The sequence below is a fragment of the Scomber japonicus genome, chromosome 13 (assembly GCF_027409825.1).
Source record: "Scomber japonicus isolate fScoJap1 chromosome 13, fScoJap1.pri, whole genome shotgun sequence".
In the NCBI taxonomy this organism is placed as follows: domain Eukaryota; kingdom Metazoa; phylum Chordata; class Actinopteri; order Scombriformes; family Scombridae; genus Scomber; species Scomber japonicus.
In genome coordinates this window covers 6091260-6118738 of record NC_070590.1, presented here as the reverse complement: position 1 = coordinate 6118738, position 27479 = coordinate 6091260, and the positions used below count along the sequence as shown (strand labels likewise).

At 39.2% G+C, this 27479-nt stretch overlaps 1 protein-coding gene across 1 annotated transcript in view; it reads right to left on the bottom strand.

Moving 5' to 3' along the window:
- The window catches only part of tlcd3a (TLC domain containing 3A), a 35280-nt gene extending 20201 nt beyond the window's left edge, over positions 1–15079 (bottom strand). Inside the window, exons 1-2 of the mRNA XM_053331566.1 lie at positions 14754–15079; positions 3101–3187 (exon numbers count right to left, since the gene is read on the bottom strand). Coding sequence (XP_053187541.1) covers positions 3101–3187; positions 14754–14875 — 209 coding nt within the window. The 5' untranslated portion in view covers positions 14876–15079. The remainder of the gene's footprint in view (positions 1–3100; positions 3188–14753) is intronic.
- Positions 15080–27479: the final 12400 nt, after the last annotated feature.

The window sequence follows — 27479 nt, the reverse complement described above, 5'->3', positions numbered from 1 at the left end:
ATCTATGTGGCATCTATTTTTAGCGCTTTTTACATGGCGAATATCAGAGAGTAACTGAAATGTTGTTAATCTTAATAAATCTGTGGTTTAGAGTCAGAGTGTGTGGGCGTTAAAGAGGATATATCATCCACATTTCCAGCTCTGTAATATCTTTCCATGATTTATAATTCAAAAAGCTCCTTATATATCTTATACTGGCCCTTTATACCCTGGTCAGTTTAGCCTCCTGTCTCTTTAAGCCCCACCCCCTCCCCTTCCCAATGAGCCCACTCTGTTCTGATTGGCTGCTGCCTCTCAGCAGACTCCAGTCAGCTCTTGATTTGCTACGTAAATTAACCTGATTTCACTTCTTTACTCAAAAAATAAAACCCTGTGTCAAATCCATCTGTGCATGTGGAAGCCTGAAATATGCAAATGGCTGTTTTTCAATGTGTTTGATTACACTCTGGGCCATTCTACAGTCAATGATGAGTTTAAGTTAAGGTTTAAATATCATCGTATTTATATTTGCTTTCCTCCAGTAGGTTAAGTGGTAGATGGACAATTGGTTTATCTTTAGTTTTAGTTTCAGTTTGGCAGACACTCATTTAACCTACATGCCTTCCCCCCTTCCTCCCTTCCTCCCAGAAGCATGCCAAGGCTTTAAGGCAGCCGTATGTAAATACAGCTTGGTTGGTTTCAGTAGTCTAATGAGCACCGATTACTGTGATGGTTAATTATGTGGACAGAACGGAGTAAAGCTGGAGGGAAGAGCTGAGCTACTGACCTTTGACCTCTGACTGGGTTCTTTAGCTCTTAAGGTCAGTGGATGGAGATTAAAACAGCAGAGAGGCACAACAAACAGCTCAGGATGGAATGAATGCTGCACAACTCAGCTCTGTAGTACATATAAATATATATATATATATATATATATATATATAGCCCTTTACATATATCTGCTGTATTAAGGGCAATGGAAAATACGGAAGAACTCTTTTTTTATTAGTGCACGCAGAGGAATCACTCTTGAAACTTGCTGACTAAGCCTTTTCCCATTAGAAATATATGGGCAAACCTAACACTCATCCTCAGCCTCTGTGCTGCATCTTCCAAATGATCAGACAACTACTTTGGGATAAGTTCAAGGTAGTAAGACTTTACTGTTTGCGACTGCTTTTTTTTATTAAATCCAAATTTTAGGGTTAATACATTATACTGCACTGCAACTTTTTATTTTCGTGTCTTATGTCTTATATATTTTGCATAAAGCACTTTGAACTACCTACTTGTTGAAATGTGCTTTACAAACACATTTGCCTTTGCCTTTGCCTTTGCCTAGCAGTGACTGGCATACAGCTGTGTGTTATCGTGTTGTATTGTAAAGGAAACCGCACCAGTAACACTGAATAGTAAAGTAGTGCATATGTGGCAGTGATAATTATGCAGTGTTACTTACACTTGCATGTACATACAAGACTTTACTACAACTTGGGCCCTCTTTTTGTATCTTTGGATGTTGTTTCTATTGGTCATGATAACATTATGCTGTGTTAAACTTCCAAAAAAGTGGGTACTGGATTTTAAAAAAGTCATCATTGGGGCTCTGAGAACTCCCAAAATGTTAGTAATAATCCCTCAATGCACAGGAAAACAGTGTATGTGAATATATGGTGAATTCATTAGGTCAGATTTGAACCAGGAAGTCATAAACACCAAAAATGATCAACCGTTAGCATGGAGAATAATATGCTCCATGCTGCCACACTCAATATATTGCATGCTGTCCCATCAGTATTGGAGGTTTAAGCACTGCACAACCTTGTCATAGTTGTCGCAACTGAGGCAATGAAGTCTAAATGAAGTGACAGATTGTAATGGAGTATTAAGAGTATTCATGGGTCTGACTGTGGAGCATGTGTCTGCTAAGCTCCGGGCCCTGTGCACGTCACCGGACAGCAGAATTGAGCAGCGTTGTGGAGGAATTAAACCCTGTGGGTGATGGGGAGGGGCGGTGGTGGAGATTAGCAGCCTGGAACTGGGCCTGCCCAGGTCTGGCCGCTGACTCAGTAGGATTAATAGCCTAGCATTAGCTTAGCGTTACACTTTCATAAACTGTGCGGGGAGGTTAACGCCATGCTAACGCTAGCTTCCTGCCAGGTGGCTGATCTAGGAGGCGGTTGAATAACAGTTAAATACGAGGAGTCAGATTGGGAGGAAAATAGGTTTCGTTGAAATAAAGGCAAAGTTAATCATGGGGTGAGACATGTGAATTATCTGTGACAAAAAGCAGATATAGAAAGGAGGTATAATAGCTCTTTCTTTAAGTGATATTTAAGGCAGCCTAAATCTGTAATGTTTGCTTCCTCTCTTGTGCAGCTATTACACTGTAGAGACAATACGGCTAGAAACACTGTTCAATTATACAAGCTTTTAAAATCACACCAAAGAGTAAAAAGCAAACATCTATCTTGTGTAAGTGGGGAAAGAACATGTGAATAAAAGCAGTAAGTCGGTTCTTAGAAGAAATGCATAATACTAACAGTGTGTTCAGACATTGGGATACAAAGAGGCAGGCCGTGTCTTTGCTTGCAGGCATGTTAGCGCTGAGCATGTAATTTACATGAGTCGTTGACCACGCCAAGCTCCCTCTCTCTCTCTCTCCCTCTCTCTCCCTCTCTCTCTCTCTCTCCCTCTCCCTCTCTCTCTCTCGCTCTCTCTCGCTCTCTCTCTCTCTCTCTCTCCAACTCTGTTTCGAGTATGTTTATGTTGTTGAGTGGAGAAGGAAACAACTATGATTTTCTGTTTATTTGAGGTCACTTGCTTGTTGCCAGGCTGTCACTCTCCTGTGCTCCAGGGGACATTTGAGTGAAGTCGGATCTTTCTCAACTTCCTCCAAAGTCAATATAAACTGCATTCTGTTGCCTCTCTATTGTTGAGTCTGAATGTTAAAATAGGGCGTCCTGCAGATCTCAGCGGTTACATCTAAACTGAGCGGACTTCTGGCTTTGCCCCGAGGATGTGGATGAAGCTAAGAAAGCGTAATAACTGTGTGGGAAATGTAAAAAGGAGGAGTCATAGGTTATCAGCAGTTTGAAGGATTGATGACATGAAGTCTAACCTGTCACTGATGACGTTGCCTCGGCATGACGACACAACAATGACTCCCGCTGTGGTTGCCATGACAGCATGGATGGAGGACACCAGCCTGAGGAAAAGACAGAAAAATAGAAAGATTGAGACATTCATTCGACACAATCCACATTTACAGTTTCTAAAATGAAATCATGGCATTTATGTTGTATGTTGTGTCTGTTAAAGAGCCAAACTGATACTGGATTATTGCAACCGATGCCAATAGCGATATTAAAGGAATACAAAAATTCCAATATTGATACAGATCGGCCGATAATACCTACTTTATGTATATATCCTGTATATACATAAAGGACACATTGATGATATTTAACAGTTTAACAAACTTTAACTAACAAAATGAAGAAGGAAAAAAGCACATTTACATAAAATGCTGCCTATGTAAGTTTTAAAAGTAAAATGAAACTATCGGCACATATCGAACAATATATTCCAATACCATACCAACACCGATAAATCTGTCATAAGATCAATATCAGCTGATCAATATATCGGTTGGGCTCTAGTCTGTTTGTCCACCACTGTCCAGACTGAAAAAAAAAAAAAAAAAACTATCGGATGGATTCACATGAAATTTCGTACAGTCATGGTTCCCAGAGGAAGAATCCTTGAGTGATCCCCTGACCTTCCCCTGTGGTGTTATTATAATTTAGCGCCATCATCAGGTCAGTATTTAAATCTTATTCACCAAATATGTGCAACGATAATGACATTCCCATCAGCCTCAACTGACCTTTGTTTACAGCTAATTAGCACAAATGTTTTCATGCTAAACTTAGATGCTGAACCTCAACCTTAAAATTTAACTCAAAGCATGGCTGTAGACTCATTAGTCATATTTCTACTATTAGAATTATAATTGTTATTCCTGTTGTACTTCTGTGTCCCTCTCTGCCCTCGCTCTGCTCTTTCTTTCCCAACCCAATCAGTCAAGGCAGATGGCCGCTCACCTAGAGCCTGGTTCTGCTCGAGGTATCTTCCCATTAAAGGGAATTTTTTTCTTGCCACTGTCGTTAATGCGCGCACACACACACACACACACACACACACACACACACACACACACACACACACACACACACACACACACACACACACACACACACACACACACACACACACACACACAGAAATATGGACTTTTCAAGTCGATAAGCAATGTCCTGAGATCATCTATCAAGTTCTGTACCACACCTAAAAAATAAATCAGTTAAACACCGGTAACCATTTTTGCTTTTTTTTTTTTTTTTTTTGATGACTCAAATGTATGCCCTGGTCAGTTTTGTCTTAAGTCCATTTGTGAAGTGAACTGTGGGACTCTCACATTAATACAACTAATGTGTTTATAATTAAAATTGTTCACTAGAGCACAAAATTGTTTATAAGAGCACAAAGTTCTTTATAGATCTGGATTCTCAATTTTGCTCTTAAAGTGCATCAGATGAATGCATTTAATTTTAAAATGTACAAGATTTTCTTCGGGGGGGGGGGCATGCACCTGGACCCAACTAGAAGGTCTGAAGTACACCCATCACAATCTTACTTTCCATGATTTTAAATTGATCCATGATTCTTGTAATATCATTATGTACTATGTAGGTTTAGTTTAGTTTATTTGGATCCCCATTAGCTGTTACCCAGGCAACAGCTACTCTTCCTGGGGTCCATGTTAAAATAAATACAACCAACCCTAACCCTAACCCTAACCCTACAATTACAATATAACAAATGCATACCTCTATCCTTTTAACTCCAATTAAAAGGATAGAGGTGCAATGGGGTATATGTTGACTATTCATAAAATTTACACTCAACTCAACTTCATTTTTTATGTTTTAAGTCTGATTTGCAGACTCCTATATGAACACTGCATCTCAAAGTTGATCAAACTTCATTTCGGGTGGCAGCATTTGAAACAGGCATTTGGTGTTGGTGTTGGGTAACTCTTGGATTCTTGGAACAGATAAAATGTCCAAAGAAAAAAATAAGAGTTGAGCAACATGAGCAAGTTGATGTATGATACCAACTACAAAGCAGATTAACAAGTAAACCTGCTGCAGTGGTCAGAAGCAAGAATTTGAATGGTTGTAATTGATAATAAAATGTTGGTCAAGTAAAAAAAAAGGTGTCCCTTCAGGTGAGTGACCCCGGCAGTCGGACCTACAAGTTCCATGATGGGATTAGCAGTGCTTGGCCTCAACTTTCCTCGTCTATAAACAGACCTGTGACATAGGAGAACTTGGTATATCTCTATTTGAAGTGTCACTGTGTGAGGTGACACGAGACACTACAACATGTGTAACGCTGCACCTATCTTAAGAGTAAACTTACACCTACACGAGCCTCTGAGAAATGTTCTGTAGTAAAACTTGTATATTTAATATTTTAAATTGTTAGGAGTTGGAAAACCTCACAGTTGTGGTGTTATGTGCTTTAAAAGATGATGAATGTGCAGTTTACATAGCCACAGAGATGCAGAGTTTTTTTTCACTTGGTTAAACAGAGTTATATTCTTGTCCATTTTAAACAGGACTTTGGATTATATCACCAATTTGTTCAAACTATGAATGACCGCTTTTGCTCTGACAAGCTCTCTCCCTGGCTGTGCTCCAACTTGGCAGCACTGACAGTAAGCTGCTTTGAAATCAGAAAACATGTAATTTATTCCCCTGCCCTCACTGCAGCCATAATAGACAGTCAACCCTTTAACACAACGCTGTTTTTAAAGGAATGATTTAAAACCCAAATGTTTTTATTTTTTCTTGCCACCTTGAGGTGTCTGTATTAGATCACCACCGGTAATGAATGGTGGTGAGAAAACTGCATCTCACATGTGTTCATTATGTATGTTTGGTTTGTGTGAGATACAACACACACTTATGTTGGATTTACACTTTTTCAGACTTGCAAGCAGAGACTCAGCAGCCACAAAAATGAAAATAGTTGGTCCACCTTAAGGGTTAGTCCACCTTAAGTGAGCCTGGTCAGGTTCCAGTGGGCTACCAGGTGTAGCTCTTTTATGCTCTGTCACAACAGGCTAACTTACTTTTGCTAAAAGCAGCTTTACTTTTATTACTACTTGCCTTTAAACAGCTTAAAATCCTCCACACACACACACAGACACACACACTGCATCTTCTGTATATTTAAACACACAGAAATAGAAAAGAAATAATTAGTGGTTTAACAAGCAGGCAGTAAAACAGTTTGGAAGAAGTCCAAACCTCAGCTGCATGATTCACACACTCTCCAACTCTACAGTAAGCTAGCGTCAGGTGGCTCCTGAATGCTACCTGTAGCTAACGTTAGCTAGCCGGCTACAAGCTACAAGACACAACACAACTTCAGAATAACCCCGAGTCACATTTCTCCTCCTCTAGAGCAGTCTGTCAGCTGATCATAGAGACTGCACTTATAAACACTTTTTAATCCCAGTCAGACAGCGAGCACACTGACCCCCAAGTTTTAAAGTAACAGAGTTAATATAATTACTGAATTTTGAACTTTAATCCCTAACACTACTTGCTATTGGAAGAAGTAATAACATTAATAAACGTGTTACAGGTAATGTGTTACTACCCATCAATGCTACTGCTGCAATAGATAAATGCTTTCAATGAGATAAGATACTAAAACGCAGCACAAGTGATTTGAAGTATTCATCAACAGGATTTTACAACTCTGGACAGCTATCATTATGGCACCTAGTTAATCTTTTCACTGCTACAATCACAAGGTTAGGAATCAAAATACAATGTCCATATCACAAAATAGCCCACCAGGAATGTGCGATTGGAGGGTGCAGCACCTTGCTGGGTGACACTGCATTGCGTTGCAGCAAAATTTGAGCCAGACTCAGCTTCTTTTTTTTTTTACTAGACAACTGGGGCTCTCTGAGTTGGCGCCCCTGCTAGGTCAATGCACTGCCCTTATCCAAATAAATGACCTGATGTCAGTGTGATCGCCACCTTAGTCTCTGACGGTTCTGACTCACCCCATGATTAGAGCTCACAGTAAAGCCACATGGATCAACTTGGGAGGTAGACACATGAAGCACACTTTTGGATGAAACTGTTCTCGTCGGGACTCCTTGAGAGGAACTACCCACTGGGGAGCTCACATACCTTCAAGGGGCTTTTTTTTCCTATGTGCATTCCCCCTGCCAGAGTAAACTATGAAGTGACATAAGCCGGCCAGCGGTCAGTAGAGCAACATCACTATTACACAAGATACAACAATGTCAACAAGATGAAGGACGCTGTGATTGAAACTGTGTGTTTGTTGTGTGTCGTGGATTTCACAATAATAATGGAGATGGAAAGGACATTGTGAATTTAGACTAGGCATGAGCCAGTATGATAACCATAAGCAAAAATATCATGGTTTCATGGTATGGTGGTATTATGATTACAGCTCTAAAATGTTCCTAAAAGGAAGAAAAATAAAGACAGACATGTTCATTTAACCTGAATCTGTAATGACAGTGTGAGGGGTCGTGATACTCTACGCTGCAGCTGCACCACCTGAGGGATTTCTGACCAGCACTTCCTGTGGATTTCACAATAATAATGGAGATGGGAAGGACATTGTGAATTTAGACTTCATGGTTGTTTTACACAGGTTTTCTTTTTTTTTTAAATGATGGTTGCAGGTGCTGTACTGCCTCATGTGTACGACCAATGAATGTACATTTACATCCATCTAGGCATGGGATGATCACCGTGTTCAAGGTATACCGCGATTTGAAAAAGCCACGATAACCGAAACCGCCAAATTTTCTGTCGTACCTTTCCTATTGTAAGGTATGAGCTGTTTTTAGTCTGGTCAAAGACAGGAAGTGCTGGTCAGAAACCCCTCAGGTGGTGCAGCTGCAGCGTAGAGTATCACGACCCCTCACACTGTCATCACAGTGTATATTCAGGTTAAATTAACATGTCTGTCTTTATTTTTCTTCCTTTTAGGAACATTTTAGAACTGTAATCGCAATACCACCATACTGTGAAACCCCAATATTTTTTCTTATAGTTATTATACCGCCAGAATCTCATACCGGCCCATGCCTACATCCATCAATGTTCATCTTGTTCTAGAAGAACTCAAAGTCCCCCAAAACAATGCTCAAAGAACTCCAATTGTTCAAAGGTCCTGCAGTGCGGACACAAAAAGGGGGAAGTTCTCCAACAGTACTCCAGTCCGAAAGCATCTATTGACTCTCAGCCATTAAGACTCGACCCTGCCCAGACCTGAATATCATCTGGATCTGACCCAACCCAGTTCAGTTAGTAGGAACCAAGAGGACCAGTCAATTCCTCCAGCAGAGGCAGGACTTTAGAGACTTTTAGTCCTGCTGTTAATAATGACTAGTTTTACAAGACCAATAAAGCCTGCTTTCTTTCTTTTTTAAGAATTATAGTGTGCTGCGAATGGTGTGACTGAGAAACAAAGAGTCCATTTGTGTGGTTTCCTGATTGAACCTGCTCTCACCTCACACCAATCTCCATGGGAATGCAGCCATGACACCGGCATCAACAAGGCATTGGCAAGGCAACGACGGCCACGTGACCGGCAACTACTAAACCACAGGCCGAGCTGGAAAAGACTAAACCCCCCCCACTCCCCCCCCCCCCCCCCCCCCCCCCCCCCCCCCCCCCCCCCCCCCCCCCCACAACATACACACGCACACACTCACATTTTACCCCCACGCCTCGCTGCCTTCTAGGGCTGTATGGTTGCATACTCTGTCACAAGACCCAGATTTTTACACAGCCCATTCATTGTGTGTCCGCCTATAACCCCCACTCTCTTGTGATGAAAGGTTGAGGTTGATGGGGTGAGGAGCGTGCGGAGAGGAAAAAGGGAAGAATGCCTTGCTGCCTTGTTCGGCAATGTTGTCTTTTCTTTCCTGCTGCGTCAGGACAGCGAATAACCTCAGCTTCCCTTACACTACAACCAAGACTTCCTACTGACTGTTTTGTTATATACGGACCACTTGGTCTTTCATGTTCTGTCGCACACACAATGTGTGACAGTCAGGAGTGGTGTCTTTTTTTTGCTTCTCCAGTAAATGGGCTACGTAATCTGTAGTTCCATTGGCGCTGCAGCAGAGCGAAAGAAAAAGTGACAGCGGAGGCAAGAAAGCAAACGTAAAGTGCATTTAATGGCAAGTAGAAGCTCTCTCTCTCCTTATCACAGTCCTACAATCACACAAATGGATGCAGTTACATCACTACTAACTGCATGGTTCCTTATCCAGTGTGGTAATAGTAAATTAAAGTGGCAGGAAATGATCTTTATAATTTTGCTAATCGATTCATTGTTTTAGTCAAATACCAACTAGCTTCCAAACTGCCCAATCTTGTTTGATATTAAACCTCGGTGGGTGCATGAATTGGGTGCATGGGTGGACCTTACTGATCCCAAATGGGGAAATATCTTCTGTTAAAAAGTGCAAGGTCATCAAAGCATCACAAGGGACACTAAATTAAGATAACATGTGCAAATTCACCATGAACAAAGTTATTGAAGGAGCAAAACAGAGTATAGTTTGGTTCAAGGAGAAACTATAAAGCTGAGTTCTGTTAGGTGGAAGTGCAGTAGTGTTGTAGAGAGTTATTGCTTTGGGCAGCAAGGTTTCCTGTATCCGTCCTTATGACAGCGAAGCAGTCACAAGCGCTTAATGTGTTTTGGACGGATGGTTGGAAACAAGTGATTTGAACTGTGAGCTCTGAGATATTGTCACAATGTTCGAACATTTTATTGATTCTAGATTGGCTTTATTTATGGGTTTTGATATTATAAATTGCAGCTCCATATGGCAGGTAGACTATGTAAACACTGTAGTCACTTGTCATCATAATTCATGTTTATATTACTTTTCTCAATTCGTCAATTAATTGTTTGGTCTATAAAAATGGTGAAAAATGTCAATCATTGTTTCCTTAAGACTGAGATGCAACCTTAAGTATCTTGTTATATCCCAACCAACAATCCTTAACCCAAATATATTCATTTTAGTGTCATAGAGGACTAAAGAAACCAGAAAATGTTCAAATTTCAGAAGCTGGAATTGAAGAGTTTCTGCATTTTATCTTAAAGAATGACCCAAAACATTGAATTGACTACTAAAATAGTTGCCGGTTCATTTTCTAATGAACTAATCATTGCAGGTCTAATTTTAAAAAAGCCATCTATTAAAAGACAGCATCCTCATGTGACTTAGAGTACAACAACATAATGCTGTTATTTGTGCTTTGATAAATGTTGCCTTTGAAAAACTTGAGGCTTGACACCACCATATTGTCGGGAGTATACACCCCTTTTATGTACAAGATGGGCAAAATATACAAATATATCACAATTACCAGTATTCATTGAGTTATAATGAACACCAATGCAGATTTATGTCAATTGCAAGCTGAAGCAATATACTGTTAGTGTAAGACCACTGCTACTGTTGAAACTAAGGCATGACTATGGCTCTTATAATTAGAGTGTGACACTGAGCACTATAATCACCTGTAAAGTCAAGTGTTGTTCTTTAACGTAGGCTGTGGTTGCACCTGGTATTGTATGAGATCCTTTTAGCCGATTTAAACATCAACCAATGTTTTTATTTTTGCATTTTTACTGCCAAGCACTGGTTGCTGTGATGTTTCAGCACTGCAATGCACCTCCAAGAGACTGTCTGTCAATCAAGTCATGTGGCCAGTAATAACAGTTCAGAGACTATCATTGCTGACACACACTACCCACTTCTCCATTTTTCTGAACACACCAGACACTTAAAGCGACGCTCTATCCTGTGTGGTAGACCAAGCTCAAGAAAAAGAAAAAAACAACAACAAAAGTGCCTCTTCATCATTCTGAGAGACTGAATCACTGGTCTGCATTAGAGAAAAGCTAATATGCTAACCCTAGTTGCATAATGTGTGTTAGCATCCTGACCTTTAAGTATAAGGTTGGTGATACTCTATATTTTCCAATGAACAGACCAAAACAGGTGATGCTTTCAGACTTTCAGGTTCCCTCTGAAGATGAAAATCATATCTGAACCAGGCAGCAAACCTGGGTTCTGTGAAGTGAAGCTAGTGCAGAAGTGCCAAAAGCTATATTCTTTCTAATGGTGAGCAGCAGAGCGACTCCACTGGCTCTACAAGAAAGTCAGATTGTATAGAAGTCTATGAGACAATTATGACTGTTCTGATTTTTTAAATTAGTCTATTTTCAATGACCTCCGTTAACATTTTCCTGGTGTGTTTAATGTCTCAATCGCTAGTTTCAAGTCATTAACAGTCAGTCATTTAGAGAGAAGAGAGAGAGAGAGAATATAAGATACGGCAACGTTTTCTATGTACGTTATGTAATGTAACCCCAGATAAGAACTGGTGTATAGCCGTAGCGTTCACAGTTCAGTTCGTGAAAGTTCATTGCAACATTTTGGTCATCTCAAAAAGTCTTGTTCAGCGTTGTTGGTTGTACTAAAAGACCATCTAAGTAAATCGAGTGATAACCATAGGCCGTAAATGCACTGTGCTAGCCAAGCTAATAGCTAGCTAACTTCATAATATGGTCATAGTATTCTTGCTCCGAAAATCCAAGATGGCGACGGTCAAAATGCCAAACTTGAGTCTTCAAAATAGGTAACTGAACTGACCTGGATTTAAAAAGGGAATGACGACATCTCAGAGGTATAGTATGACAAAGAGTTGCATGTACCCTGTTTAATAAGTCATAGATAAGACCTATCACTTTACCTAATCATCACCACTGCAAAAAGCAAATGCAACCCCCCCTCTACCCCCCTCCACCTCTGTCTGTCTCACACTCTATCCCTCTCTTAGTGGCTCAAATTAAAAAGGGCATTCCAGCAAGTTTACACAAGAAAACAATCCCTGATTAAATTAAGTCATCAGAGTTATCACAGCTCAGGCTCAGAACTTACATTTTTGGCAGAAAGCCTGCGTTACAACCTGCAAATCTGGAGTTTGGAAGATGTGAGCACTTACCAGAACAAGGGATGCTATGCAGATACATTATGGATTTTAAGGCCAGGATATCCTGCATTGCTGCTAGTGCAAGTTCCCCTTGTACTGTAATAATTTATGTATGTCGGATTGCATATTACCTACATACAGAGCTGCAACAATTAGTCAGTTAATCGATTAGTTGCCTAATTGTTTTAGTTCATTTAAAAATTTAAAAACATTTCTGATTCCAGCATCTCAAATGTGAACATGTTTTAGTTTCAATAGTCCTCTATGACAGGAAAATGAATGAGTTGTGGACTACTGTGGACAAATGAGACATTTGAGGGTTTCTCATTGGGCTCAAAGAGTGACTGACATTTCGATTAATAGACTAAGATAATTGACAGACTAAATGATAATGAAAACAATCATTAGTTGCAGCCCTACACAAACCCATCAACTTCCTGTTAACTTTCATATACTACCAGTTGTAGTACACCACATGCTTGCAAGTGTAAAATATTTAAATGTTCACAAAGACTTTATAGGGCAGTTGAGGATAAATGTAGTATAGACATTAAATGCTGTGTTTTGTATATATATGAGATATGAGATACATGGGATGAGTTGCAAATGGAGATTTCAACAACTTAAAAAAGGGACTATAAAGAAATATATATTTTCTTTTTACTTGAAAACTGTGACCTACTAAAACTAGCATAACTAGCATAGTAGCCACAGTAGATATCAAGACAGGGTGGTGGGGAGCAAGCAGTGTTTGACACCCACAGACGTGTGTACACATGTACGTACAACATTTTCAGTTAGCATGAGCATTAGTAAATTAGTAGAAGTGTTATTCAGGAGTGGGGGCTCAGTGTTTTGCAGTGCATAGCTAACTCAGCAGTCAGCCCTGACTGGAGCTCAGAGGAGGATTAGCAAGAGTGACAGGGTACAAATGAGCATTGAACTGAGCTGTGCACATGTGAGCAAGTCACACTGACCCACACACACACACACACACTGTATTAAATATTACTACTATACAACTCAACATGCATAATTATGAAGTTAGGGTTAGGGTTAGGGTTAGAGGAGGCTGCAGATGTAATTTTTTTTTAATTGTCATCTTCACATTAGGTTTGTTTAGCTTCAATAAAAATGTAACTTCCTGTCTGTACCAGTCAGGAGCCTCTTAGTGAGCAGTTTGTTACAGTCTACTGAATCATTAGAAACCACTTATTAAAAGGATTCGTTCATTCCCGGAATCCCTCAGTGGTTGAATGGACCTCCGACTGCGTAGTCCCCACTCACTGAGCTAAAACACTGCCGAACACTCAGCTCGCTAACTCGTGAACTGAAAATGATTGTTAGTGAAGAATGAGTCAAGCCAGCTGAAAATATAGTTTGCGAACCGATAGCCGCTGCAACAAAGTCCTATCCTGTTAATGTACGATCAGTTGGGTATTTGCTAGGACTGGGTTTCGTTTAACAAATTACGATACCAGTACCAATCCGATATATAGTGATACAGATACCAATTGGGTGCTTAATTCAATACCCATAATTCATTTTTGTGCTCTTGCTGTTATCTGTAGCCACACTTTAGAGCGTTTAGGTGGCGTCTTGGTAGCTGAACTGCTTAGCGTACTAACCTAAATTGACCGCGACTTCACGACCACAGACGTGTTGTAACTGCTGCTTGGCAACGGGCCTATCACGTCACATTAAACCGAATAAACGTTAGCTTGATTGGCTATGAGCGAGTCTACTCTAGCCATTGATTGCAGGTAATGTTTGATGGGAGATCTTTCAATATAACTAGGAATCAATATATTTGGTTGATGTTATCAAGTAGCAATACCTAGCCTTAGTATTTGTGCTCTTGAACACACCCCAATTCCTCCTACGAACAAATGTGCGTGAGTGTATCTCTGCAAATAAATCACGTTAGCTAAAAGGTTTTACCTAAACCTGAATGAAAAATGATCAGATCCTTTTCAGAAAGTGATTCGGCTCAGTTCATTAACCCCTAAAACAATTTGTTCTTTTGGCATGAATCGTTCACAAACAACTCAACGCTAGAGTCCCCTAGTGGATGCAAGGTTTTCCCAGATTACTTTATTAGTTGTGCATCATCATTAAAACATTCATGTTAATTAAACTTTTGAATGCATTATATCCACACACACAGGAATACTAATTAAATTGCACCTCTTACAGCATTGTCTATAAAGGCTCAGCATTAACTTAAGCCTGCACAATGTTGTCACTAATGCTAAAGATTATCTTTATTCCTACAAGGACCTCATAGTGTAGCTGTGATATTTGCAAATCATCCCTTACTGTACCATTTTTTTTTGCATAAAAATACAACACTTCTGAATTAAGAAAAAGCACAGAAAATTAACACAAAATATTTAAGCAATATGGTAGCGACTGTAGGAGACATTTATACTGTATTTCCATGCAAATAATAGCACAATAAATAAATAATAAAAAATATATAGCATTGCATTAACAAGCTAACTTACAGGCACGCATTGGCCAGGGTTACTACCACAAGATGAGCTAAAAGATGCTACACCTGAGCTTTAGCGTTTGGTGTTATGTTGTATAATAATGCTGATTTTTTATTTATTTATTTGTTACCTCTCGCTGACCAGCACCACGTCGGCATCGCTCCAGTGTTTGAACACACACGGCAGGAATCTCCTGAAGGCGAAGAACAGACCGGGGAAAACTACGGCGCCACAAGCTAAAACTTGCAACATCCTGCTGTTTATTTTATCCTCTAAAAAAAAAAAAAAAAACCCTTTTTTTTAGAGATCCTGCTCTCTCTCTCTCTCCTCCTCCTCCTCCTCGATCTTCACCCTTCTACACGCGGCGGTGGGGCATTTTTCATGCGGCCGGAGATCGGTGTTTTTCACCGGGAACAGTCCACCATCCACACACACACATACATACACACACACACACACATTTACACATACATATACACACACACATACACACGCGCACACACACTATCTCTCTCTCTCTCTATGCTGACGCTCAGCAGCAGCACCGCTGCTAAGCTAAAGGCAAATAAAACACACCGGACTTCCGCTGGTGACTGTCAAAGTAAAAGTCTTGACCCGGTGCCGGAATTTCACAGGGGGGTACTTCCTGTTGAAGGGTTCACCCCATACCATAAGATGAAAAAAAAAAACACGGCCATCTATATAAAATACGACTGTAGATATATATCCATATAAAATACGACCTTTTGATATATAACACAGTCATGGTTACAAAATATAACCATCAAAATAAATGAAAGATAGAAAACACAACCTATTTATATAAAACACAAAAAGAAGAAACACAGCCATAGATTAAAAAAACCCTAACAACATGAGCATATAAACACATCCATAAATGTCAAACACAACCATTGATATAAAACATGAACGTCAATATAAAACACAAAAAGAAGAAACACAGAAAGAAATAGACATAATATTATGAATAAGATAAATAAGATGATGATAAAATGAATAAGTTAAAACAAACATGAGCATAATAATACAACATTCAATTCAACATAAAACACACCCATGGTTACAAAACATAATCATTGAAATAAAACAAAACCAAAGATTTTAAACACCACCCTTGATATAAAACATGATCACTGATATATAAACATGATCCCTCATAAAACACGACCATGGTTACAAAACATAACCACTGAAATAAAACAAAGCAAAGATATGAAACACAACCACTGATATAAAATACGAACATATGAAACACAGCCGCAGATTAAAAAAACATGAGCATAATAACACAACCATCAATGTGAATCAAATCAAATTGATTAATAAAGCACATTTAACACAACAGCAGTTGACCAAAGTGCTGAAAAATCAACAACGTAAAAGCAATATAGCAAAGGAAGGAAAGGAGAAAGGAGGGAGGGTGGGAGGAGGGAAGGAAGGAAGGAAGGAAAGGAGGAAAACAGGAAGGAAGGAAGAACAGGAGGGAGGAAAGAAGGGAGGAAAGAAACAAGGAAGGGAGGAAAAGAAGAAGGAAGGAAGGAGAGAAGGAAAGGAAGGAAGGGAGTAAGGAGGGAGGGACTAAAAGAGGAAGGAAGTAAGGAGAGAAGGAAGGGAGGAAGGAAGGAATAGAAGGAAAGGAGTAAGGAGGGAGGGAGGAAGGAAAAGAGGAGGGGAAGCAAGGAAGGATGGATGGGTGGAAGGAAGTGAGGAAAGAAATATAGAAGGAGGAGGGAGCAAAGAAAGAGGGAATGAGGGGAAGAACGAAGGAAAAATTCAAGAAAGAGGGAGGAAGTAAGGAAATGAGGAACAGTCAAAAGAGAGATGGGGTCAATTTAACCCAAGAGGACGACACAAAGGTTGCTAATGAAGTAACATGCAGAGGCAACTCGCTCCAGAGTTTAGGGGCCACAATTGAAAAGGCCCGGTCTCCCCTGTGCTTCAACCTTGATCTTTAGACACGACTAAAAGCAACTGTTCAGCAGACCTGAGTGTCCTGGATGGTCCGTGTGCGGCGTGCCAGTAAAAGACCAGAGAAGTATGTTGGAGCTAGGCCATTTCCTGATTTATAGGCAAAGAGTAACATTTTAAAATGAATCTTAAAATGTACAAGGAGCCAGTGAAGGGAAGCTAGCATGGTGGAAACACGCTCTCATTTGCCTTTCCTGTTAAAAGACGAGCTGCTGCATTTTGTAAAACACAACTATTGATATAAAACACAACCATTGGTGTACAGCAGGGGGGTCAAACTCATATTCATTCAAGGGCCACATACAGACCAATTTGATCTCATGTGGGCCGGATCATTAAATAGATGGAGGGAAGAAAGGAAGGAAATAAGAAAGGAAGGAAGGAAAGAGAGATAAAGGGAAAGAGAGAAGAAAGGTAGGAAGGACAGACAGAAGGAAGGAAGGAAAGAAGGAAGGACAGATGGAAGAAACGGAGGAACGAACAAACGAACGAAGAAAAGAAAACAGGAAGGTAGGAAGGACAGATGGAAGGAATGAAAAAAAGGATAAAAGGAAGGGAGGGAGGAAGGACAGATGGAAGGAAGGACAGAAGGAAGAAAGGAAAGAAGGAAAAGAACACAGAAAGGAAAGTGGGCCGGATCGCACCCCTCGGCGGGCCGGTTCTGGCCCACGGGCCTCATGTTTGACACCCCTGGTGTATAGTATGGTCATCGATATAAAACACAGCCATATGAATTTGACCATAGTCATGTCTTTGATTTTAACACAACCATCAATATAGAATACAATCATCAATATAAAACACAACCATGGCACATGACAGGCAAAATAAAGAAAAGGGGCTATTGGTATAAATTCCGGCTTATCAATATTCTGTTTATTGTAATACAGAATTATTACACATGTGCATTGTTATTGACTAGCGCAAGCTTGTGTGTTCAAATTCAAATTGTTTCAAAATGGTGAAACATTTTTGCTTGCAGTTGTTTCCAATGGTTTGGGTTAAAATGGTTAGGTTTAGGCACAAAAGTCACTAGGTTAGGGTTAGGAAAAGAGCATAGTTTGGGTTAAAAGAGTAAAATGGAGTAAAAATGAATTATTTAATATAACTAAAAAGCTTGAATGTCCTGTGTAAAAACAGCATAACCTCCTAATTTGACAGTTAAAAATGTCCAGGGAAACTATCTTGTTTAACAACACTAAAATGCATGATGGTAAAAATTGTCTTACTCCATTTAATGGCACTAAAAAGCTTAATGTGATAGTAAAAAAAAGCCCTACATTCCAGAAACCCATTATGTAAGTGATGGAAAAAGCTACTATCGGTGCAGAAAACCAGTCCAGACCAAAACCCATTTGTTTCAGCAGTAGAATAATACTGTGCTTTTATTTGAAAGGGCAAAGTTGACTTACCCCACTTACAGAGTTTACTGTGAACAGTAGGTCTATATACTCAGCAAATAGTGTATTATGCACTATTATAGCCATGGTCATGTTTGCATGTTTTAAAGGTGCAGTATGTCGAATTTAGCAGCATCTAGTGGCAGAAATATAATACAATATCAACAAATGTGATTTAATTACTGTATAATCACCTGAAAATAAGAATTGTTGTGTTTTTGTAGCATTTTTTCTTCATAGAGAGTGCATTCTCTTGTTTCTACAGTAGCCCAGAAGGGACAAACCAAACACTAGCTGGCTCTACGGGGGGCCTTCTGCATTTTTTGCAAGTTTCACAGCCATTGTTGGTTCTCCTACATGCTTGAAAGGGGGAGAGTAAACTGAGGGGTATTCAGTTGGTTGCAATCTGCAACCTCACCACCAGATGTCACTATAACCTACGCAGTAGTCCTTTAAGATGTTGATAAAATAGTCTACTTTGAATAATAAGTTGTGTCTGATATTGTATTGTATTGTTCTTCTGCAAAAAAAGTTAAACTATGTTGTTAAAATACTTAAAATTACATCTTCTACTTCCCTTCATCAAAGCTCCCGAATCTATGAATATGCAAATGTATTTTTATTTCAAAAGCTTTTGGGGACTTTAACTATGGCACTGTAATCTATCTATCTATCTATCTATCTATCTATCTATCTATTTTACAAATGGACGACTTGAAAATAAACTGTGTTATTCTAAATGATGGATTAACCTACTTCTGTATATTGGCTTAACAGTTTTAGTTTTAGTCATAAATATTACTGGTGTCATAATAGAGGCATTTGACTTAGTAAAATGTAAAAAACCTGCATTCAAAGCTGTCTCCTCCACTCAAAAATATGATTTATTCTTGTAATTACTAGAGTTCATCAATGAATGTGTATATGAAATCCGTTCATCCAACAGTTGCCAAGAAATTTTTCAATAAGCAATTAATAAGTCAGCTTCATGGTGGCGTTAGCAGAAAAGTCAGAGGATCAGGTCAATATAGGGTCATAAATGTTCTGTAAAATATATAATATCAATCCATCAAGATATTTCACTCTGGGCCAAATGATTAACTTCAAATTAAGTTAAGTCTTCCGGGAGTCAGGTCTGAAGTCTAAGGTCAATGTCTTTGAACATTTCCATGACTCATACTGTACGTGTGGATCAATGCATCCTTAACTTCAGATTGGCAGTTATTAACTTGAATGGTATCTAAACAATGAAATACTGTGTTTCCTTATTGCGATTGCAACTGTCACAAGAGCGTAGTTAGTTTCATTTCATTGGAAAATGAGGAGCACAGAGCATTTTTGTGGATTGTTTCAAGATATGTCAATGCCAGATCAATGTTTCTCTGAACTTTCTAAAAAGCTTAGACTGATTAAAATAAGAGGCATGACCCTTAGTGTTAAAATCCACATGATCACAGTGTTGAATGAATATTTCCTCTAACCCTAACAGTTATTGCCACATCCAAGAGAGTGTAGTTAGTTTCATTTCTTTGAAACTGAGGAGGAGATAAAAACTGAGCAATGAAAGCTACAGGAGTGAATCAAGGGCACAGTGCATTTTTCTGGATTGTTTTAAGGTGTCCCGATGCCAGATCAATGCGTCCCTGAAATTCTCAAAAGCTTAAGCTGATTAAAAACCCTAGTTCAACAATGATGTAAATGTTGGTTTGTTCAGTTCAGTCGGTGAGCAGTTAAATATCTGCTCACTCCACACTGGCTGAGAGAGAAAATCCAGACATCCAAGATAGTTTGGAAATGAAACAAGGATGTCTTATACCCAATGTGAGCCAAAGTTCACTCTGGGAATGTCGTGGTCTAGCTAATCTTTTTTATAGACACTTTTGTAAAGTAAATTGTTCTCACTGCTTTTATAGATTTTTTTAAGGTGGGGTGGATTCTCAACTTGAACTACAGCTATTATTGTCTTTTAGTCTTAGATGTTATCTTTAGGTCTTCACCCATTCACTCTGACATTAAAAAAGTACTTCACCAATTGGATTTCTACTGTATAAAATTGTCAGACTCACGATATACAGTTATTTAAAAATTAATTAATTAATGCAGCAGAACCAGAAATATTCACTTCTTATTTAATATATTCTTCCTTGTCAAAATCTGGCACTTACTTGTACATGAAGATGGAGGGGAAACAAGCCTACAGGCAAAAACTGGATCAATAAAGTATCTATCTAGCTATCTACATATCTACTAAAGGTTTATAATGCTAGTAGCACGGAGATAAGGTGTATCTCTGTGCTACTAGCATTAGCACCACCGATATGTTATATGCATATGTCATTGATAATTAATCAATTATAGACATGAGCACAGATTAATCATACAAATTTGACCAGTGAAAAGCCAGATTCAAAGCCAGAGTCAAAACATAACAAATATTTATGGTCCTGTTATGCAGCTGATAAACTGCTTCCTTGTTCCTGTTGTTATATAACTGCTGAATGTTTAGTACAACACAATTAGACAAAAAGTGAATGGAGTTCTTTTACTACGTTACTATGGAAGATATTTATTGTCCATGAGAGTGGTGGGTCTCAGTGTAACCATGTTAAACCAGCTGCTCTTACTCTTACTTATATGTGTTAGTCTCATCGATTGATCCTATTCATTGTATTTTTCATTTATCTCATTTTGGGTTCACATCAGGATTTCCTGATTAAATTAATATTAAATAAAATATGTTTTTCAATGGCTGACTATTGAATATAACAGTACACAATGATGATGTGCACTAGTCAGGTTCAGAGCCAACAATGGCAATAAAGCAGAAGTCATCAGAATAATCATTTACCTACAATAAGCCCTGTTACCGAGAAATCATGTTTATATAGCAGTAATTTGCAACAGCATGTATGGTGTAACAGGAAATGTAAACATGCTTACACCTGTCTTATCAAGATTATAAGGAAATGTTTTAAAATGTTTTGCCTAAACCTGACCATCATCAAATTCTTGCACTCCCTGCACGAAACCTCTTCTCCATCCACTTTGCCACTAAACATGATACAGCCAGCAATTACTTGTCCTTCAAAAACAAATTAGTGGTGTATAAATGTCATTTCTAAGAGAGTAGACTGTTGTACAGAGAACTTCCCTTTTATTTTTTCATGTCCTCATTGCTGCTTGTGATGCAGCTGATCATAATATCTTCATTCACAGAAATGCGTTTCCACTAGGGATAGTACCTGGTACCTGGTACTTTTTTAGTACCTGCTCTGCTGAGGTTCCAAGCGAGCCGAGCCGATACTAAATGTGACGTCAACAGACTGCCGGCCACTGATTGGTCAGAAGAGTTGTCGCTGGAAGAGTCATGAGCCGTCCCACACAAGAATCAAACCTGGCATTTTTAAATACCGGCAACAGCGTTACAGTCATTCATTTCTCTTCTCTTGCTTTGTGTGTGACAGAAAGCCACATACAGCAGCAAATACACCATCGCCTCCATGTTCTCCATTGTTTATGTGTTTGTGTCGCGTAGAAAACGAATCCACGGCAGTATCACAGAGCCGTGCTATGACAACCTCGCCCACGTTGAGTAGGTATCTTTTTGTAATGGAAAAGGTCGTACCTGGAACCGTGTTGAGTCGAGTCGAGTCGAGCTGGGTAGTGCTGGAACTGTGTAGTAGAATAGCGCCATACGTTTCCCCTGGTATCTGTAAATTGGATGAAAGTATATTTTTGTGAGGAGCTCCACAAGAGTCAGTCCTTGGACCTTTGTTTTTAATATGGTTATGTTGTAAGTAAATACTGTACATACATTTATAATCATACTCTCTGTCCTTTAAACAAGGTTAACACCTCCAGATCTATGCAGGGAAGACCAAAGAGCTGGTGGTCGACACGCCCCTCCGATACCGGTGAACTTCCAAGGAACAGACATTGAGATGGTGACATCTTACAAGTACCTGGGTGTTCACCTGAACAATAAACTGGACTGGACTGACAACACCACTACACTTTATAAGAAGGGCCAGAGCAGAAGCTACCTGCTCAGGAGACTGAGGTCTTTTGAAGGTTTAGGGTGGGAGATCCTCCTGAGAATGACACTCTGGTGATAGCAGCCATCTTTCATGGGCTGCAGACAGGAAGAGACTGGACAAACTCATAAAGAAGGCCAGCTCTGTCCTGGGATGCCCCTTCGACCTGGTGGCCAAGGTGTCTTCTCTGATGAACAACGACTCCCACCCCAAGAAACACACCCTGACTAAGGGGCGATATAAATAAGCCTCATTTCCTCATTGTGAGACTAATATCTTATCTTATCTTCTCTCATTTATCTGAAGGTTGTAAAATCAAACTGAATTGAATAAGCAGGATACATACAACCCTACAATGTTTATCTCAAACAGGTTAAACTTTTGTAATGCTCTTTCTGCTGCTGCACCAAACAATCACAAGGCTTCAAACCCCAGTACTTAATTCACTTCAGTGGCTCCCATTTCGTTGTAGAAACAATTTAAAACTTAATTTGAATAAATACATAAATAAAGCAGATAATAGTTTGGCTTTCCATTTCACTTCTTATGTACCCACTAACTACAATCCAATCCAGTCATGATAGATCTTCATGTAGTGGTTGTGGTAAGAAGACAATAAGATCTAACACATTTCCTAGATATATTACCTATTTGTCACATGTTCATCCAACCGATCAAGGCCTGGTTCTGCCTGAGGTTTCTTCCCGTTAAAGGGTTTTTTTTTCCCTTGGCGCTGTCACCAAGTGCTTGTTCATGGGGGGGAATGTTGAGTCTCTCTAAATTAAATTAAAGAGTACAGTCGAAACCTGCTCTGTGTGAAAAAGTGAGATGACCTTTGTTGTGATTTTCGTGCTATATGCTTTCCTGACTCTCCTACAATCAAGCTACCATACCTTGACTTCTTTTGCTATTCAGGTCTTTTACGATAAAGATAATATTTAACAGAAGACTTGTTCTATAGTGGTTATTTGGATGATTCACCACAGTCAGAAAATTTCAAATCTGTCACACATAGACTTTGTGAAGTGCTGATACTGTGAGAAAAGATTCACCTGTTCATTGGAACGTAACCTGCTTTGATTAAGTTTCACTAATATAGTTTACATGCCATTTCTTATATTGGCCACAAATATGGAAAATCAATCTGTGCTGCAGGAGATTTTGTTCGTTGCAGGTTGGTCACTAGGATGAAAGTGAAAAAATTGACTCTTACTGTATCCATGTATGGCAACCACATGTTTTCAGGTACAGTTGGCTGAACGGCTTACCGAGCGGAACAAACTGTGTTTTCGAGCTGTGTTGCCTGTCGTATGAGTCTTTTACCTCCAAGGTACCGGTGCTATCTGGCTAGGTTAACTCATGTTGATGTTGCTGACTGAAGGAAAAACCAGAAGTTAAAAGAAAGCAGCGAAAACAACTGAAAGACGAATTCACTCAGTAAGTGTTTCTAGATGCTAAACCCTTCAACAGTATTTTGTGTACATTCTTTGAACAGCTCATTGTAGTGTTAACCTTCATGTAGTCCTCCTGGATCAAATTGACCCCGTCAGTTTAGGCTGTTCCTTCTTTCTTTCCTTCCTTCCTTCTGTCTGTCTGTCCTTCCTCCCTCCTTCTCTCTTTCTTTCTTTCCTTCCTTCCTTCCTTCTCTCTTTCTTTTCTCCCTTCCTTCCTTACTTATTTCCTCCATCCTTCCTTTCCTTCCTTCTTCCTTTCCTCCCTTCCTTCCTCCCTCCCTCGTTTCCTGCCTTCCTTCCTTCCTTTCTCCCTCCCTCCCTCCTACCTTCCTTCCTTCCTTATTTCCTCTGTCCTTCCTTCCTTTCCTTTCTCCCTTCCTTCTTTCTTTCCTCCCTTCCTTCCTCCCTCCTTTCCTTCCTCCATCTCTCCCTCCTTTCCTTCCTTCTTCCTCCCTTCCTTCCTTAACTTGAGCACTATAGAATGGTGATAGTCTTCTGGACCAATGTGTACTGATGTGCAGCATTGAGGAAGCCATAAATGCAAATATATAGCCCTATTTAAATATTACTGAACTTATTACATCAATACATGCATTGTCTGTGCTGATGTGTTATGAAGCAGATGGGAGGGCTATAGAGGCTGGGATGGGGAGGTCTGATAAAGGGTCCATAAAAGCAGGTGTCTTACAGGAAGAGAAGCAAGCCGTCATTGATAGCACCACAGGTGAGTAACACAGCTTTCTTTGATCTGTTAGGACAATATGAGGAGTTATACATGAGCATTTGATCTTAAAATACACCTGACAGTTATTTGTATTCTGATGAATGGTACTGCAGTTGTAAAAATGGGTTACTTTGAGAATTAGATACTTTTTTAAAAAAATTGTATTGAAATACATTATGAGTTTGGTTCAGCCGAAAATGGGATTGTAAACTTTTTTCATCAAGTTAAAAAAAAGAAGAAATAAAAAGGACAAAGTAAATCCGATGTACTTCCTCCTGAGTTTGTCTTTGCGGACACGACAAAGCTGAAGTGGGTGTGCGTTTTAAATAAGGATACATTTCCAGTTTGTAACCGATGACCGTTAGATGAAACAGAGCTTATTACATGTGTGCATGAATTTATACGTTTGTGTTTTTGTGTTTCCAGCACCACAGCTCACCATCCAAGGAGCATCCTTTAAGACACCGCCTGTGCTTTATTCCCTACTTTAAACACCGCAACAATGCATCTGACTCTTCAACTACTGACTTTTTGCCTTCTTGGCTCAGGTAAATAAAAACTAAACTTTTTACAGTGCAGATTTTGTTTAGAGTTCTTGGTAACAAAACTAATATTTATAGAGTTTATCCATTGTAATTGATGGTTTTATAAATGGTTTTTTACATATTTTACTAATGATTTATATAGGTAGAAGTTTTTTACTTTCAAATAATCCACAAATTCTGTAAGTAAGAAAGGTTAATAAGTAATTCATAGACGGTTTAATCAGGTCAAATGGTTCCTGGCAACCCGAAATGAGTTTGTATCAATGCTTATAATTGATCTATTATGTGTTACAATATTTATCAACAATAATAATAAAGGGTTATATTTGCCTAATGAGAAAGTGGTGCAACATGGCAGTAGAGGCTACCAAGTGTGGAAATCATCGGATGGCTCAAAAAAACTAAAAATGATGACGATTGCTGATTTAATTGGGCATAAAACATCAGCTGAGAGTTGATAGCGACTTCTTCTTTTGACATTTCAAGCCTTCAAATGTCGTAAACGATGTCACGACATCCGAAAGTTAACATACCGTGCAATAAACTGTAAGGAGGAAATAGAAAATAAATGTGTGGAGGTTGGGTTGTGAAACAGTTGGACACGCTCACTTTTACCTCATCTCATGGTTGGGGCATTTTGTGGTGGAGGAATGTCATAAAAAAATATCATGGGACACACACACACATCACAATTAACTACAGGGACGATAGACGGATACTGTAGGAGTGTTGTAGCATTTCAGATGAACGCTCTATGAGGTCAAATTGAGAGTCATAAATGTTGCTTTTGTTTGTTAGACGGGTTAGTCATAGTCACATTGGAGCCTTTTAATGGAGATGATGGGTCCAAGATTAGTTTTATTATAGGAGACTCTTACACATGCAGTGATAGACCATTCTCATTAACCTTAACTATTTAATTGCCCCATAAATTAGTAAGTCAAATTAAAAGACCTGCACCACTGCCTCATCTGAAATAACAGCAAAGATTTCAACAGTGTAAAAAGTTTTTTTATAAAATCAAAGTTTCAGTAGAATCAGTACTTCAGCTGATTCCTGGATTTGTGAATGCTTGATCTAAATATTTTAATGGATTAATGCAATTTAAAAAAAAATGTGTTAAGGAGATTGATGATTGATTGATAATCATTCTTTCATTTTGTCTTTTATCTGCTTCTATTAACACAGCACTGCAAAGCAAAGTCACAGCTCAAACAGTCGCAGCTACTACTAAAGCCCCCACAACAGTCGCAGCTACTACTAAAGCCCCCACAACCAACCCAACTACTACTAAAGCCCCTACCCCACCCCCAGCAACTACTACTAAAGCCCCTACCCCACCCCCAGCAACTACTACTAAAGCCCCAACCCCAACCCCATCCTCAGCCACAACTACTAAAGCCCCAACCCCAACCCCATCCTCAGCCACAACTACTAAAGCCCCCGCAACCACCCAAACCACATCTACCACATCCACCACATCCACCACAGCAACTGGTTCTACCACCACTGCCACAGCAGAGCTTTCAGCTGGGGCCATTGCCGGTATTACCATCGGCTCTATCGCCGGGGTGGCTGCTATAGGTGAGTACAATACCCAAGCACACACCTTTAATTTCTGCTACCTCAATATCACACTATCCTGTTATGCATTAACAAGAACTCACTGAGAGAGAGAGATTTGATATTGGACAAAGCAGTGGGGTCTCTGGCACTGCTGTCCCCTTTATTGATCCTTAGCATGTGGATTTGAAGTCAACCTATCAAGAGGTGAACAGTCAATCCAATCGTATCCACAAGCACACAAGAGAAAAAGAGCAGGACTGTAATGTTAAGCTATGGAAGAATTGTGACAGTAAGATACTAAAGATAACAAATCATACTCTAATTAAGAGATTGTAACTATAAATTATGACATTTTAAGAAAATTTAATTTCCAAATGAAAATGACAAACTGTGCTATACTTTTACTTCGTAATCATTCTCTGAAAGTCAAAAATCTGACTAACCATCTTATAATATATTTTTTTTTTACCAAGAAAGACGTAATTTGAATTTTGTATTTTATCAAGTTGACTGACCTTGTGCATTTTTAATTCTATCATTCCTAAGTCTTAAGCAGTTTTCCAGCTCAACAAGTTGCAAGCAAACTGCAAAAAGAGAAAAAAGAAGAGACGAAAATAAACATAATTAAATTTACACATATTGAGAAATCACAACTCATTCTCAATCGGGTGATATATACTTTTAGTTTATCCATGTTTTATGTTGTGCTGTAATCACACACAAAAAAAAACATTAGAAAGCAGGTTTTTAATAGCTTGTTTTATGAATGTAGGAATTAACAGACACATTAAAGGACAACTGGATTAGATTAAAAATCCAAAATACTACAAACTCCTGTTTTAAATGATAAATGTTAAAATACCAACAACAACAACAACAATACATGTATCTGTCTTTATAGGTGGTGGTATCTTTGGTGCACTGAAGTTCACTGGGAAGATCTGAAGTCGGGGAAGTACCTGAGATTCGTATCTCGACTCTGTTAACTGGACTTTGAAAATCTTTTATTGTCTGAAAAGCCCAAAGGAGAAGATGACGTCATGGGCCAAGAGGAAGACATAAAAGTACCTTTGACTTTGCTGTTTCAGTTTTCAGTCTGGCTTCAGTAAATAATCCTTAACTGATAAAAACTAAAACTACATTT